Source organism: Mus caroli, chromosome 6 (genome assembly GCF_900094665.2).
Source record: "Mus caroli chromosome 6, CAROLI_EIJ_v1.1, whole genome shotgun sequence".
NCBI classification, from domain to species: domain Eukaryota; kingdom Metazoa; phylum Chordata; class Mammalia; order Rodentia; family Muridae; genus Mus; species Mus caroli.
Genome location: NC_034575.1, coordinates 103,441,077 through 103,456,886, shown reverse-complemented (window position 1 = coordinate 103,456,886; position 15,810 = coordinate 103,441,077). Strand labels below are relative to the sequence as shown.

Genomic DNA, 15,810 nt, shown 5'->3' with positions numbered 1-15,810 from the left:
CAGCCCCAATTAAATGTTGTTTTTTATAAGACTCGCCTTGGTCATGGTGTCTGTTTACAGCAGTAAAACCCTAACTAAGACATCCTATAATCCACCTTTAATGGAAATGATGAAATGAAAAACTTTAAACATTGGAGTAAAGCCAGCTTTGGATAGCTGGCTTGAGTTTCAGCAATGACTCCTGTTGGGGTTGGAGAGATGGCTCAGTGGTTAAGAGCACTGACTGCTCTTCCAGAGGTCCTGAGTTCAATTCCCAACAACCACATGGTGGCTCACAGCCATCTGTAATGGGATCTGATGCCCACGTCGGGTGTGTCTGAAAACAGCTACAGTGTGCTCATTATATATAAAAAATTAATAAATACAATTTTAATAGAGAAAAGAAATGACCCCTGTTACTACAGTGAACATGTTAGTTTGATGACAATACAGTGATTTATAAAGTTAAGAAGGATGCTGTAAAGAAAATTAAAGAAAAAAGTAAAAGGAAAAGAACTTATAGAAAGAACCTATCCATTATCTATCTGTCTGTTGTCTATCATCTTTTTACATAAAGGGGATTTATTAGAATGGCTTACAAGCTGTGCCATTCAACAACAGTTGTCTACCAATGGAAGGAAGAATTCAGTAGTTGCTTAATTCGAAAGGCTGGATGTCTTAGCTGGTTTTCAGTATATGCTGGATCCTGAAGAACTATTTCTTCAGAATTAAACATTATAATTAAATCTATAAGTAAATCACGAGGTTTGATTAATAAAGAATCCCTCAATGGTATGCCCAACCACTTGCATTTAAGTAAAATATAGATGTAGTCAAGTTGATAGCCAAGAATATTCATCACATTCTCCCGATGCTGCTGTGTCCAGTCTTTAGCAACCACTAATTTGTTACAGCTCTGTTTCGAGGTTTCTTTGGGTTCTACGTAGTTACATTAAATAAGGAAATGCTAAACTGCCTTGCAAAATACCTATATAATTTTGTAACCCCACTAATCATATGTGATGTTCCAATATCTCTATACCCTTGTCAACTTTTATCATGGCCATTCTGACTTTAGCTGTTAGAGTGTATGTGGAGTGGTTGCTGTGGCTTTGACTTGTATATCACTAATTAATGAACTTAAGTAAACTTTTTCATTGTCTTCCTTACTGTGTATACATATATATACACACACACAGGATATATATATATATATATATATATATATATATATATATATCCATCAGAGAAATAGTTTTTCAAATTGTTTGCATTTACTTTTGTAGTAGACTTTTACGGAACAGTTTCAGATTTATGGAAAAACTTGAGAACTGAGTTCTGGCACCCAGAGCCACCGACTGTCGTCACACTTTACACCCCATCTTCACATGCTACACATGTTACAGTTACTGAATCAACATTGACATGTCACACTTAAGTGAAGTCTGGAGTTGACACTGTAGCTTCCCAGGACATCACATCATATCTAGATGTCCTCTCTCCTCTGCCTCCTCTTGGCTGTGGCCGTTTCTGACTTAACTTTTTTTTTTTTTTTATTTTTATAATTCAAGAAAAAAAAAGTCTATTTTGGGTGTTTTGCCTGAATGTAAGTGTACCACATTTATATAGCGCTGAAGGGGGCCAAAAGAGGGTACTAGATATTCTAGAACTGGAGTTCAGATGGATGCTGGAACTGAACGCAGGTCTTTTGGAAGAATGGCCAGTGCTTTTTAACTCCTGAGCCAGTTCTCCTGCTCTGACTTTCCTTGTCTTTGATGATGTTGGCAGTTTCTGAGGATCTATGGTCAAAATTTTTGTAGAATGCTTCTTTATTGCATTTATCTTACTTTCCCCCCTCATGACCAGAGTCAGGTGATGGGACTTAGGAAGATCACAGAAATGAAGTGCTATGTTTATCACACCATGAGAGTCATATAAATACATTTTTAAAGTCACAGTCAATCAGGATCCTTAAATCTTTTAAATCTTTTTACATATTTTTCTCTGACAAGTATAAGCATCAGACTTATAGGCTTCAGCCTTAACCTTAGGACTAGGGTTTTCAGGAGTTTGTTTTATTTAAGAGTAAGAAAGTACATGAGGCTGCGCCAGTTTAAGTTGAGAATGGCCCCAATGGGCGCATACAGTTGGATACTTGGTTTCCATTTGCAGTTAGGGAAGGAAAAGGAGGTGTAGCCTTGTTGGAGGAGGTGTGTCACTGAGAGTGGGCATTGGGGCTTCCAAGACTCATGCTATTCTCAGTTTTCTCTGTCTTGTGCTTGCAGATCAAGATATGAGCTCTCCTCTGTTCCTGCTGCCACTTCTTTGCCATCCTGGTCTCTCATTGGAAACATAAGTCCAACTTTCTTTTAGAAGTTGCCTTAGTCATGGTGTTTTATCAGAGCAATAGAAAGTAACAAGACAAAGAACACTCTCTCTCTTTCTTTCTTTCTCTCTCTCTCTTTCTCTCTCTCTCTCTCTCTCTCTCTCTCTCTCTCTCTCTCTCTCTCTCTCTCTCTCTCTCTCTCTCTCTCTCTCTCTCTCTCTCTCTCTCTCTCTCTCTCTCTCTCTCTCTCTCTCTCTCAGGTTTCTTGTATTGTTTTCCCTGTGGCTGAAGTACCACAGGGCTGGGTGCTGATGTGTCTGAGTAGATTGTCCTTTGTGAATACACCCCAGGCAAGATGGAGATGTTCAATAGAGTGCAGGTAAAACGCAGCAAACGACTGCTTAACCAGATAGTGAGCCAAAAATGTCCCCCTCCCCCAAAGATTTCCTTCTTGCTTCTTATGTAGTTTAGGTCCTTTAGTAACAGTGTAACAAAAAGAACCATTTTGGAGTGAGAGATACAAGCTGACTTATGAAAAATAGGATCCCCCTTGCCCCAAGAAATCTAAGTACTGGAAAGATTTAATTATTTCTCAGAGAGAAATAATTAGTTTGGAGGCAACTGATTTTGACAATGTACCCTTGAAACTTGGGCCATTTTATGTACAGTCTACTATCTTGTTCCCAGGGAATAATTTCTGAAGCTGTGAGATCATACACTCTGCTATACTCACAGCACCTTTACTGAGATAAATCACATACTTTTTTTCCCTAATGGGCAACTAACACTTAGGTTATTACACTGGAATAGGATGTTATAAATAATAGAAATCTCTTTTGCAAGCCCAGAGCCTTCTTATAGTATGGTTTATATGTACTGCTGAAATTGATTTCTTTTTACTAATAATATACATGACTATTTGCCTTTTAAGATATTTAATTTCCAAAGAATATCCATAGAATGAACCTGATATTTCAAAGAGCTGTCTGTGTATTTATTCATCTGTGGTACACATGCTGGAATCCGGAGCTTCTGCATGCTAGGCAGGTGCTCCACCCCTGGGCTGTACTCTCCAGACTGCAGCTGACTATGTTTCTCTATTATCCTTCTGTAACAAGGGCAGTTAGAAGATAGAAGCCTTTGTCGCTCCACAACTTTAAATGGAATTATGAAACGCCCACTTGCTTCTATAGTGTTGACAGGGTTATTCTTGTGAAGGAGTGAGGCTGTTGGAGGTTTTGAAACCTAACTTCACAAGCCCTGCAACACCGCCAAGAGGATAGCAAAACCTTTACAATAGGCTTCCTCTCTTGACCTGACTAGAAATGGAAATCACTGGTTGTGCTTCATTACTGTCGGTGGTTAATAAGATTTAGCAGGTAAACTTAACAGCCATCCTCCTGAATTCATGTTTAGAGCCAAACAAGTAATAAGATCAGGAGTCAAACAGATAGAAGACAGCTTTATTGCCGGCAAGACTAGCCAAAAAGCAATACATGAGGTTTGCTCAAATGTGAGGCAGCAGTAGCTTAACACTGTAGGCTCCTCACCTACAAGAGCAGAGGCATCCATCCAGTCAGGACTAGCAGTATTTTTCTCCAGTGCCAGATACCTTGTTGATTTGCTCTGAATGACCCTTTGCCAGGGTCGTCCTGGCTTTAGGATGGCTGTTCTAACTCCAGCCATCAGGTCTGACTTCTGGTTTCCAAGAAGAAATACAAGGATTCATCCTGTTTGCTTGTATCCTGTTAGTTACAACATATCTACTTACCCACACTTAGCTACAAAGACAAGTATTCTGGGAGAGAGTGTATTGATGGACATTCCATCTGGGCCAAATTGCTGAGTTGAATCTAGGGAACCTGGCAGAGGCAGGGCTGGGCATCCCCTTGTCTTACAGGGATGAGCAAGATGCAGACTATGAGGTAGCTTTCCCTTGAGAGTAGTTTGCTTGTAGGAGATGAACCCAGATGGTATTTTATCACTTAATGCTTGGCTCCCTCTGATTTCTGTTCGCAAAGGGGCTGGCAGGTAGGATCTCCTTTCCTAACTGGTGCCTGGATTTTCTAAGGGGCCATATATAGTGAACTGTCATAGGGCAGGAAAGTGGTGCATGACTGGGCCCCACAGTAACAAGGCTTTCTTGGTGGGCTACAGTCTATCTTTTCTTTGTCTTTACTCCTTATTTGGTTAAGGAATCTTCCTGAATAGTCATAAGAGAGTTCTTCTCCTGGCAAAATATCTTTGGCTGCGAAAAGGGCCAGCTTAGGTACCATTGAGTCAATTCGGACAGGAATCATCAACAGATTTGGTTCACAAGAATGGTTTAGGAATCTCCCAATATTTCCTATGTAGGTAGGGTCGACAAATGTTTCCATGATCTGTCCATTGTAAATGTGTTCCCTGATGGCAATGATGTAATTCGGGTCATGCGATGTTTGTAGGTGAATTCTTCTTTGCACTTCAGAGAATCCTAACACCTCCCCAGCATACTCACAGACGAATCTTCCCTTGGGTATAGATTCCAAGGTCCGAAGTCCCCAGCCTTTTTTTTCTGTCTGGAACACCTGGAGAAGGAAGTGTAGGCCATTCTGGACCACCCTATTTCTGCAGTGCATGCCACACTGGCACAGAGCATTGCATTCAAAAACTGGCTTGGCGTACTCTCCTTCCGATCCCACATCCCTAAGGCATAAATTGTCATCGTAGTTATTCTCATGGCGAAGACAGGAGCAAGTGCTAGGGACACATGGAGTTTCAATGCAAGCACATCCAGGGAAGGTTATTTGTGTGGGGTCGATGTCTGCTCCAGGCCCAGCGACATGATCAGGAGTATACTGCAAAAATGAGTAACACTGGTTAGAGTGGTGTTCATATATTTCATATGGAAGTAATGTATGTACAGCTATTAATGGGGATACTTTCACATTCCAGCACATATGAACTATGACAAGACAAGCCTGCAAGAATACAACATTGAAGCTTTACCCTAGAAGATCCTTTCTTACTTACAGAAATTAAGTTTTAAAGATTTGTTTTGATTTTTACTCATGTGAATGTGTGTGTCTGTGTATGTTACATGTGTGTAGATACCCACAGAGGTCGGAAGAGGACATTTGATCCTCTGGAGCTGAAGTCACAGGTTATGAGCTGCTCGACAAGAGTGCTGCAAACCAAACTCAGGTCCTTTGCAGACACAGCAAGGTCTCTGAAGCCCAGGGGCCTCTCTCCAGCCCCACAAATTCCCTTCCAAAATTCAAAGTTTTGTGGTCTTACAGGAATAAAAATAATAGGATTTTTTTTCTATAATAAGGAATTGAAATCTTTAAAGCTTGCTTTGTTTCCCTCATAGTTCTTAGTATCAGGAACTGAAATTTCATTTTTTTTTCTTCTTTGAGAACTGCGTATGTGTTTATGATAGAACAGGATCATAGAGCCCCTACCTCACCCAACGCCCCCACCTCCCATCTTCACGCCCTTTTTTTTCTTTTTAAAAAGCTTACTAAGTCTGTTTAGTGCTGCCCACATGTGCACTATGTGGGGCTGTCCCTTGGACTGCGGACAACTTGTCCGTGGCCACACCCCAAGAATGTTTTTCTTTCTTTCAGCAGCTGTCATCTGCCAAGACTGCCGAAGTTAGGGGGGTCGCCTCACAAGTCACCTCCCCATCCATGCTGGTTAGTTGGCTTGACCTTGTGTAAGTCTTCACAGGTAACCACAGCTGCTGTGAGTTCCTGAGTGCAGCAGCCACGTGACGTCCACAGGATGGCATTGCACCGAGCTCCTCCACACCCTCCAGCTCTGCTGCCTTCCCCGCCTCCTCTCTGTGCTGTTCCCTGAGCCTTGGCACGGGTGGGAGGATTGATGAAATGTTCCGTGTAGGCCTAAGCGCTCACAAGCGTTTATTCTCAAGCACTTTGACCAAAACCTACCGAATGCGATGCCTGTATGAAATTCAATATTTTATCCTTAGCTTATTACTCTTTTTAGCTTTATTTGATAATGTATGTACATACATAGGGTCATTATGAGTAATTCTGGGTTAGGAAGTCATAAATGTTAAATCAATCACAGAAATAATTATAAGATGCAATGTATTAAATAGGTATCAATGTATAAATTACAGATGTATCAGATACATGTAAAGAAATTCTCTTCTTATTAAATGACAAAGGGAAAATTTGGAAACATTTCTTGGTGTTTTAAATGTACCTGAATTTTCAAAACATTTATTTTTATAAAATATGAAGATTAAAGTCTCAAATCTGAAATCTCTTGGAAAGCCTGTTGCTGTAACGATTTCCTTACAGCTGTTAAGAAGCATAATTTTAAACCCCGAAGCTTAAAGTGTCTCTTAGGGCTGGGGAGATGGCTCAGTTGGTAGACTCTTGCCACACAAGCACGGGGACCTGGCTCTGATTCCCTGGCAGACATGTAAAAAGGAGTCTGGTATGGCTGCATGCATCTGTCATCCTAGCACTAGAGATGTGGAGGAAGCAGGAGCCCCGGGACTCACCAGCTAGCCAGAATAGCCTATCAGTGAGTTTCAGTAAAAAACCCTAGCTCAGAAAGAGAAGGTGGAGAGCAAATGAGGAAGGTAGGTGGTAGTGGGGTAAGACAGTGTTCAGCTGCCATGAAACTTCTGTTAATCCATCTCAGCCACTAACATTTTTGGATTACAGAAGTGAGCCATTTCAATTTTTTAAGCTGATAATCTCGGGCATTTTGTTACAATAGCAGAAAGCTGACTAACCCAGGTGCAATCAACCTGTCCAGTGAGCTTAGAAATAGAAAGTGGGCAGCAGAAAGAGCCCAGATGCTTGCCTTTACCTGGAAGCAGTTAGTTCAAAGAGGGCATATGATTAGATGCAAGTCTTTAGCTTTAGGGAACAAACTTACCACCAGAAGCAACACTGACTTTTCTAGTACAAACACAAGAAAGAAATTTCACCAGTGTCCTTCCAAACCATTCTTCTGTAGGAGGCAGTTCATGGGACTGTTTATTCTGACCCTTAGTAAAGTGGCATGCCAATGTGTTGGATAAGAGTGGTTCTGCAAGGCACCAACTGCTTGGCTTTTCATTTGGAGGTTAAGGATGTTACAGGATCCTGAGGAATCTTGGATTTGCCCATCTCGGTCCTTTGTTAACAGGATGTCTCCTGGCCCATCTTTAGAAAAACACTGAACAGCATGTAGTGACACTTCCTGTGGAGGCTCGGTGGAGCTGTGCGGTTACGTTCGGAAGCCTGTACTTTAAAAAGCACAGAACTGGGGGAGGATTGGCATTCCTGGTGAAAGATTAAGAAGGTGACGAGTGGGAGTCTGGGGTAGGGGGCAGGCCAGCCTTCTGCTTAGACAGTGATTTGGGGGTGGGGAGTTAAAGAGCTTCCTCTTGCATTGTGTCTTACCACTTTAGCTGTGCAGGGATGTCCTACAGGGATGAAAGAGATGCTCCTGTCCATCAAATGTACCCGGGTGCTGTCTTACTCAGAAGCCACTTTTGGCTTTTTGACGATTCAGCGTTGAAATGTAAATGGTTATTGGGGCGTTTTAAGAAGTAGCTGTGAAATAAAGATTTTATGATCTCCTTGTGAAACCTTTCATGAAGAGTATTTTTAAACTGATTTGTTCCTCAAGGAGCACACCCTTTTAAAGCACAGTATTAAGTCACTGAACTATAAAATGATTTTCTTTTCCCCAACATAGATGATTCCTTTTAAAATCAAGTCTTATTTACTGGCGTTTTCTAACCAGAAGAGGATCTTTCTTTTTTTTGTTCCTAAGAATTAGTTGTTTATTTCTACTTAGAAAGTTAAAGAAAGTATTTTCAAGACTATTTTGTTATATTTTACTCATTGTTCCTGTCCTAAAGATTGCACCTAGGGCCTCACACATACTAGATAAGCGCTCTACTGCTGAGCTACATCCCCAGTTCACATTTTACTATGAAACATTCTTTTCTATGCTTTTATATATTTTCCTTCCATGTGCAAGGAATGTGGTTGGTGAGAGAGAGGGGGGGGGGGGGGGGGGGGAGNGGGGGAGGGGAAGGGAGAGAGGAGAGAGAGATAAAATTCTCTGACAACTTGAAATCCTTTATACTTGGGTTACAAATGGCAACAAATTCCAAATGAGCTTCAGGTATCTTTCAAAAGACAATACAGACTGCTAGATCATTTTTCAGTTTGGCAGCAAGTGTCTCTACTTACTGAGCAATTTTACCAGTCCAGAATAAAGAAATATATAAGTTTAAGTAGATATAATCATTGACATTAATACCAGTGATGATTATACATTATTAACCTTTAATCTTCATATTTTTTTAATTTTCTTCTCCAGGAAAGGCTATTAAAAATACTAAAAAAAACCCAAAAAACCAAAAACCAAAAAACAAAACAAACAAAATAAAAAAACCCAAAAAACATTTTACTGATTTAAAAAATAATTATAAATGAAGAATGATCTTTTGAGGGAGAGAGGTAATTCTGTGATAGAGTTTGCCTGGCCTGCAAAAGGCTCAAGGTTGAAGCTTTCCTATCATCAAAACTAAAACCCAAACCTCCAAACCTTTTAAAAACCATGCCTAATTTAAGATATTATTATGTGATTATCCATCTTTTCAGAGATTTAACTTTATAATGGAAAAGTACTTCATCTTTTCAGAGATAATTTGAGGTCATTGATCAGGCATTTTATTCATGTTAAATTGTGATGCTGGGCAGTCAGTTACAAATTGGGAGGAGCCACTTGGTCTTAACTGAAATGGTTTGAAGCACTTTCCAAAGTCTATCTGGACCCCACTTCCTGATACAATTTATCCACAAGGATTCTTACACCTGAAGGCTGCTTGTGCCTACAGGACATCAAGGACAGAGCAGGGCTTTGGTCATAGCATCCCTTCTTTCACTCCAGCTCCTCCCAGAAGTCTCTCCTCTCTTGACTTAGAGGTTGGATAAAGGTTCCAGATAGTTCCAGAAGCTGACCAGACTAAATAGAATATCATTAACTCTTTTCAAGGGTTTGTTTTTGGATTAGGGATGAAGCTCAGTTGGTAGAGTGTTAGTTTAGCATAAAGCAGGCCATGGGTTCTATCCCCAGTACTACATAAACCCCAGGGGAGGCACACAGGGTTGTTGTCCCCAGAATTCCACATATGGAAGCAAGGGGAATAGAAGTTCAAGGTCGTCCTTGGCCTCAGACAGTTTCTGATTAACCTAGGCTATAAGCGACCCCACCTCAAAACCAACAACCCGGAGAACAACTAAAGAGAACCAGGAAGTATTTGGTTTGAGAACAGACACAGCACCTAAGCCAGGACAAAAGAATCCAAATCTGGGATTACTGATACAAAGAAGGTAGAAGGATCCCTCCATGGAACGCTCAGTATCATGTTTACGGTATAGACAAGACCTCCTACCTAGCCAAGCACTGGAAAGAGAAGTACAAGCTTTGACAGTTTAAGTGTTACAGCTCTGAGGGGGAACTGTTTCTCCTATACAAGTGTATTGGTATCTTGGCAGTAGAGAGCCCAAAGTCACACCATACAACAAACCTCACAGAGGAGATTTATTGGGAAAGACATAAGAGAGTGGCTACCTCTGCTTGGTGAGAAGCAGCAGAGAACTGAGCAGAAGGCAGGCTAGTTACAGTGCTTCTCACAGGGTAGAGTTCTCCAGGGTGGGGACTGGTAGGATTTCAAGGCAAGCACAAGGATTTGGATTCTTGGGAATTGGTGGGTGTTCAGGCTTGGGAATTAGTGGGTTTTCAAGCTCGGGGACTGGTGTTATTTTGAGTTCAGAGACTGTTGAGTTTTTGAGCTCAGGGATTGGTGGGTTTTGAAACCCTGAAGTGGACTTTTTATTCTACAAACAGGGAGTGTAGTGATGAGACTACTAGATATCATTAGAGTCTTGGTCTAGACAGGCCTATGGTAGCCACTTCTGGACATTTCCATTATGTGAGGCAATTTTTCCTCCTCCTTTGCTTGAGTCAGTTTGAGGGATGTTTTATGCTGTCAAGGGAGTCCTGGCTAGTAAAGGTAGGGTGGAAGCTGGAAATGATGATAGGAATCAGCTAGAAAATGTAGTCAGAGATGTCAACGAACAAGGAACTACCAGGTTTCCAACTGAGATTAAGATACTAGAACAAACTATGCAGCAATTCAGGCTGAAAAACTTCCAACTGTGGCCAGGAACGCAGGGCCAAGCTATGGGGGCTTCTCAGTGCAGAACGTGGATTGTTCTGGTAACACATCAAAAAGCCAGGTTCACGTTACCACTGTGACTCTTGCAAAGGATTTGGTAAGTTTTGAATGGACAATTACCGTAGGGAAAATGCTCACATTGGGGGTGTTTTTCACAAACTCCTAGAGAGATAATGCTATTCAGGGTGTGGTACTTGCTTTAAAAATATTACCTTCCATTTACTACCTATCCAATCAATCTATCTCACTGACAAAGGAAAATAGAAGAGAGAGTCTAAATAATTACAATTGGGGCTGGCAGCATATAAATTTAAGAGAAATTAAACAGGCATTGTGGCAGGGAGTGAAAAGATAGATCCTGGAGCTAAACTTTCTCGCTGCAGACATACAAACAAAAACCCTGTCTGTGAATTCCTTCCCTACCCTTGGCCACTTAGTCACTTTGAATGGAGAGAATGAGAGCTGACCTTGCCCAGCCTTCCTTCATTTACCAACAAACACTGCCTCACTAATGGTCATGTGCATATAGTGGGATTTGGGATCAGCAGAAAAACTTGAAGGACAAGAAAGGGACTTAACCAGTCTGGCACTGTCATGTGCAAGAGTTAGAAACAAATGCAACACCATCAGTGGGAAATATGCCTGATAAACCACAGCCTAGGCAGAGATTTCAATCTTTTTTGTTTTTCCCCAAAAAACTTAAGAGAGAAAGACTTTATAATCAGTGATTGTCAAGGAAGATGAAGTAGAAACAGCATGTAGCATGTTGAAAGATAAACACTCTAACCTGACTTCTCTTGGTCATGATGATTTCATCCTTCTCTGAACTCGGCAAGCATGAACCGGCCTTAATGTTGAATCGTGTTAAACGGGTGGGCATCATCTTTCAGACCAATGTGTCTGAAGGAAAAGCATGGGGGTATGTCATGAAGTGCCCTTCTAATCTGCAGTTATAGACACACAGCAGACATCCAGTTTGTCCTGATTGCTTCACTGCAGCTCCTGATAACCTTCAACTGCAAGTTGGGACTGTTCTGATTAACAATATGTATCAAAGCCCCAGAAACTCCAGTACAAGTTTGTATAGTACTAGGACTTTACACATGAGCATGACTCTTAAGGAAGTTTCTTGAATCTTAGGGATACTCAAGGAAGTACTTCCTTCCTTTTTTGGGTGTGTTCAAAACCCAGCTACAGGAATCCTTGGATTTGCCCTCTCCTGTCCTAAGTTTTGCTTCTAGCAGCTATTAGGAGACTGGGAGCTAGCTAATTCTGGTCAAGGCCCAATGAGATCTTAAAAATAATGTTTGCAGTTGATCTGAGGGACCTGACAAATGATTAGGCCTGACTTGGCTCAAGAAAACCAATTAGTTTATTTTCTCCTTGGCTTTCAACCCCGAGGATGTGAGGATATGCTGGCTTCTAATCTGAACATTTCAGTGTGCCCGTTTCCCTTTATATGGCACCCTAGAGCAAAACAGACATAAAATTATTTTTTGTCTTGAGTTTTTCATGCCTTAATAGTTGTGTAAGCCTGTGAGCCAGGGTTTGCAGCAAGTATTCTAGTTTGACTTTTTGTAAGATTCCTTTTATGTATGTGGAATTCAGTGGGGAAAAAAAATACACACACACACACACACACACACACACACACACACACACATCCTACATCACTGGTACCACTAGACAGCCTGGGCAACTTTGAGGCTTGTCTTTAAGCATGTGGATTATCTTTTCTGAGAAGCAGTTTTTTTTTTTTTTTTTTCTATCAGAGATAGCTAGCCTCCCAAAATGCCAATATTTTATAAACTTCTCCCTGTTGTTAAACTCTTGTAAATTTGTCCATTTTGCCACACCTTGGTAGAGATTCTTGGAACTCTCCATAGAAGCCTTCCCCTGCTATAGCACCCATTAGGAACTAGCCAATCATGTCAGATTGTGAGGTTGAACTGTCACCAATGGAGGGAGACTTAGCTAATTGTACTCCCACCTTGGAGTGATTGCTCGGCTAGTGTGGGCCACTGTGCACACTTTTGCAAAAGAAAAACTGCCTGTCTAAGTGACCTCTACTTTGTTTAGTATCTCATTTTACAACCCCAGGAATATCCTTTTCCAATAGTTTTGTTCTCAAGACTTTCATGTATGCCCTCAATGGTTAGGGTAAGAATCAATCACGTGGCTCTTCTTCTCCCCTCCCCCCTCCTTTTAAAAATAGACAAGGACTTAATTTGGAAACTATGATTAGTACATCAAATCCCCTGAGTTTATGGACACTAATGACTGTAAGGAGTTTAAAGAAGATACTTATAGAGAATCTTTTAACTTCTTGATGCTGCAGGAGAGCAAACCCAGGAACTTGAGCATAAAGCACTTTGTCATTGAATTACTTTCTTAGGAACTAGCTTTGGAGACAGGGTCTTGCTATGAAGACTAGCTTGGCCCCTACATTCACGATCCCCCTGTTTCCACATCTAGTGTTGAGATTATAGGCAAGTGTCTAGCTAATTAAGTTATTCTTAGTTATTTTTTTGTACATAAAATGAAGTAGGCTAATTTAAGACCAACTGTTTTTATAGATAGGTCTTAGAGAAGATGGCAAAGAATCACACACACACACACACACACACAAACACATACAACACACTTTTATTCTGTAGCACAAAGAGCTAAAATTGAGTGTAGGATCATCACACTGTTAGTGCTTTGAGGGCAGGGGGCATGTTTTCTTATTCTCTGTATCCCAACTCATCACTTGGTATACTTTTAGTTCTTAATGAATATTTATTGGAGTTACTTAAGAATGGAGCAATATTTTTCTTTCATGTTAGATACTTCTAACTTAAAACAAAATCAACTGGATGCTGTCTTCTTCAACCAAATGATGTCCTCTTCTAGGCCTTGTCTAATACAGTGCCTGGTATATTATAGTCACTTGACTGATGAATAAAGAAAAAAATAGGTGGTCTTCGCAGACATCCTGGAACGTTTGATCTTGACCAAGTCTTAAGGGCTCATTGGTACATGGAGTATTATCTACTTGTGTTATTAATAAACTGTCAATGCAAAAGCAGGTGTGTGTTGCTGGCTATGAATCATATATGAGAGGGTGCTATTTCTCACATTGAAATCCAGCTTCACCTTTTGAAATCTGCTATAGAATGTATTATCCCATTTTCTGCTCATAAAATCCTAGAAGGAAGAAAGAGCAGCCCTAATTTGTTCTTATTCTGGATGGGGGAAAGCTATACAATTTTAAAGTTATTTTCACTTTGAAATACTCTTAAGTCCAACATCCAAGGGGGCGCTCCTCTGCCAGCATCTTTGGTCTTTCCCTATTCCATAAGCAACTTAGGCCATGGTCTGAGGGGTTGAGGGGTGGAGTAGGGCTTTGAGGTAGCAGCCATTTATTGAGTTCCTACAGAGCACTAGGATCAGTAATTCCCAAAGCAGCTGAGAAGTGAGGGACTATGACTTAAACTCTAAGGCTTCTGAGGATTTGAAGAAGTTAATTTATATGTGTCCAAGATCTCTCAGCATGGCAGAGACCTCGGCTAAGTTTGACTCCAGGGGCTGAGATTCATAACCAAGCCTTTCTTACATGTCAGATAGCCGAGACCAGACATGGAGATGGTTTGCTCTGATCCCTCAGTAAGTTCTGAGTACAAGCCAGAGAGGGGGGAAAAGCTTTCTGAAAAGTCATGCCTCTGCCACACATACGTTAGGGAACTGCTATTTTATAGACAGTATAAGGTAAGAATCCTTGTTAAGGTCTTATTACAGGTTCAAAGAAAAATATTAAATTCTGTCCATTTAAGAACTTTCCTTTCAGGCCAACAGCTTATCCCCTCGAGAGAGAAAGAACATGAAATTGGGTAGATTGCGAGGTGGGCAAGGATCTGTGAGGATTTGGGGGAGGGAAAAAGGATGACAAACATATTGTATGGGATTCTCAAAGACTAAATAATAGTAAAACGTCAAGAAGACTGCAGTTCCAGTAAATAACCTTGATGAAACTCATTGGCTCTCTGTCTCTCTGTCTCTGTCTCTGTCTCTCTCTCTCTCTCTCACACACACACACACACACACTCTCACCACAGCGAGATGAAAGATAAAAGGGGCACTAGCCAGGAAGATGAAGGATTACTGGGAGAGGGTGAGGGACCAGAGAGGGTGGTGGTGCATATCATCAAAACACATTCTGTGCATATGTGGAAAAATGTCATCACAAAACTCATTATTATGTATAATCAACATTTGCTAATGAACATTTTTAAAACGCCATAGTTAAACTAGATACCCCGTGTGCTAATAAAAAAAATAAAAATATCGGGGTGGGGTGGGGTGGGGGGAAGAAGCCTGTTGTTACAGCCAATTTGACAATTACTACCACGTGGGGGAGCTATGTGTCTCTCTTTCTTGGCTTCTAGAAAAGAGCTCTAGCGCCCCCTGGGGCAGTGAGTAGCTCTGGAGTTCTGCTCTGCAACAAGAAGTGTGCAACAATCCCCTTCCTACTTCCCACCCCATCACCCCCTCCCAGGGAACAGCTCTTTAGACCGGGCCCTACATTGGCGTTGGCCTCAACTACTCAAGATACAAGCAGCTCTCTGGTTCCTTCCATGGAGGCTGTCCGCAGGCCTCTATCTCCGCCCCAACATGGAAGGGTGCAGGCTCCGCTTGGTGGGAATTAAGAGGAGTCTTGTAGTCAGCCCCTGTGGGGCTACAGGACATCCCTCCAACCCAGTCTAGAACAGCGCTGGCCCCGCCTGGGGAGAGAAGGGAAATAGACAGGCCCTTTAGCACCGCCCCTAAGATCTGTGAGCTGCTTTCTAGCTCCGCCCCCATAGAAAGGGCACTGGCCCCGCCCCCGGAGGAAGAGGGACAGCCCTCTAGCGCCGCCCTCTGGCTCCACCCCCAACGAAAAGGGCACCACCCCCAGCCCTTTCAGCCACTTAGCCCCGCCTCTACCTGGAAATGTTTAGGCCTGGGCTCCGCCCCCAAAGACCACAAGCTCACAGGCAAGTTCTCCAGGCCGCACGCTACATCTTGTTGTTCTATCGGGGCTGCAGATTCCTCCTCAGATGCTGCTATCTCGAAAGAAAGCTTCTCCACACCTTCCGCAGACATTTATGGTCTCGCTTCGACTACTCGCCTGACCATTTTGGGCCTCCGGGAGGATGCTGGGAGTTGTGGATTCTGCGGCCCTACTTCCTCATGGGAGTTGTAGTTTTCCGTCCCCACTGGCTGCAGGTGAGGGAGATACCTCCCTCAATGTCGTTGGGGTGCTTTTCCTCTGGATCACACT

General features: G+C 41.9%; 1 protein-coding gene and 1 long non-coding RNA gene across 5 annotated transcripts in view; one reads left to right on the top strand and one right to left on the bottom strand.

The window, feature by feature from the left end:
* The window catches only part of LOC115031281, a 21,196-nt gene extending 14,707 nt beyond the window's left edge, over positions 1-6,489 (top strand). Inside the window, exon 2 of the long non-coding RNA XR_003836880.1 lies at positions 5,917-6,489. This is a non-coding gene — a long non-coding RNA (uncharacterized LOC115031281). The remainder of the gene's footprint in view (positions 1-5,916) is intronic.
* LOC110296632 (histone-lysine N-methyltransferase SETMAR) lies at positions 3,741-15,675 on the bottom strand. 4 transcript variants are annotated; one of them, XM_029478160.1, is made up of 3 exons: positions 15,474-15,668; positions 7,714-7,866; positions 3,741-5,142 (listed from the first exon to the last, which is right to left on the bottom strand). In XM_029478160.1, the coding sequence occupies exons 2-3, from the start codon at positions 7,765-7,767 to the stop codon at positions 4,372-4,374; spliced, it is 825 nt and encodes a 274-aa protein (XP_029334020.1). In that variant the 5' UTR covers positions 7,768-7,866; positions 15,474-15,668; the 3' UTR covers positions 3,741-4,371. The 4 variants fall into 4 exon arrangements, with proteins under 4 accessions (XP_029334020.1, XP_029334021.1, XP_021020998.1 ...); XM_029478161.1 differs by lacking the exon at positions 15,474-15,668 and adding an exon at positions 11,296-11,519; XM_021165339.2 differs by lacking the exon at positions 7,714-7,866 and having other exon boundaries at positions 15,474-15,675.
* Positions 15,676-15,810: the final 135 nt, after the last annotated feature.

Coding starts and splice junctions, on each gene's coding strand:
- LOC110296632 (XM_021165339.2), bottom strand. CDS start 15,632: ATGTCTGCGGAAGGTGTGGAGAAGCTTTCTTTCGAGATAGCAGCATCT. Junction 5,143..15,473: donor CCAGGCCTAAACATTTCCAG/GTAGAGGCGGGG, acceptor TCATTTTTGCAG/TATACTCCTGATCATGTCGC.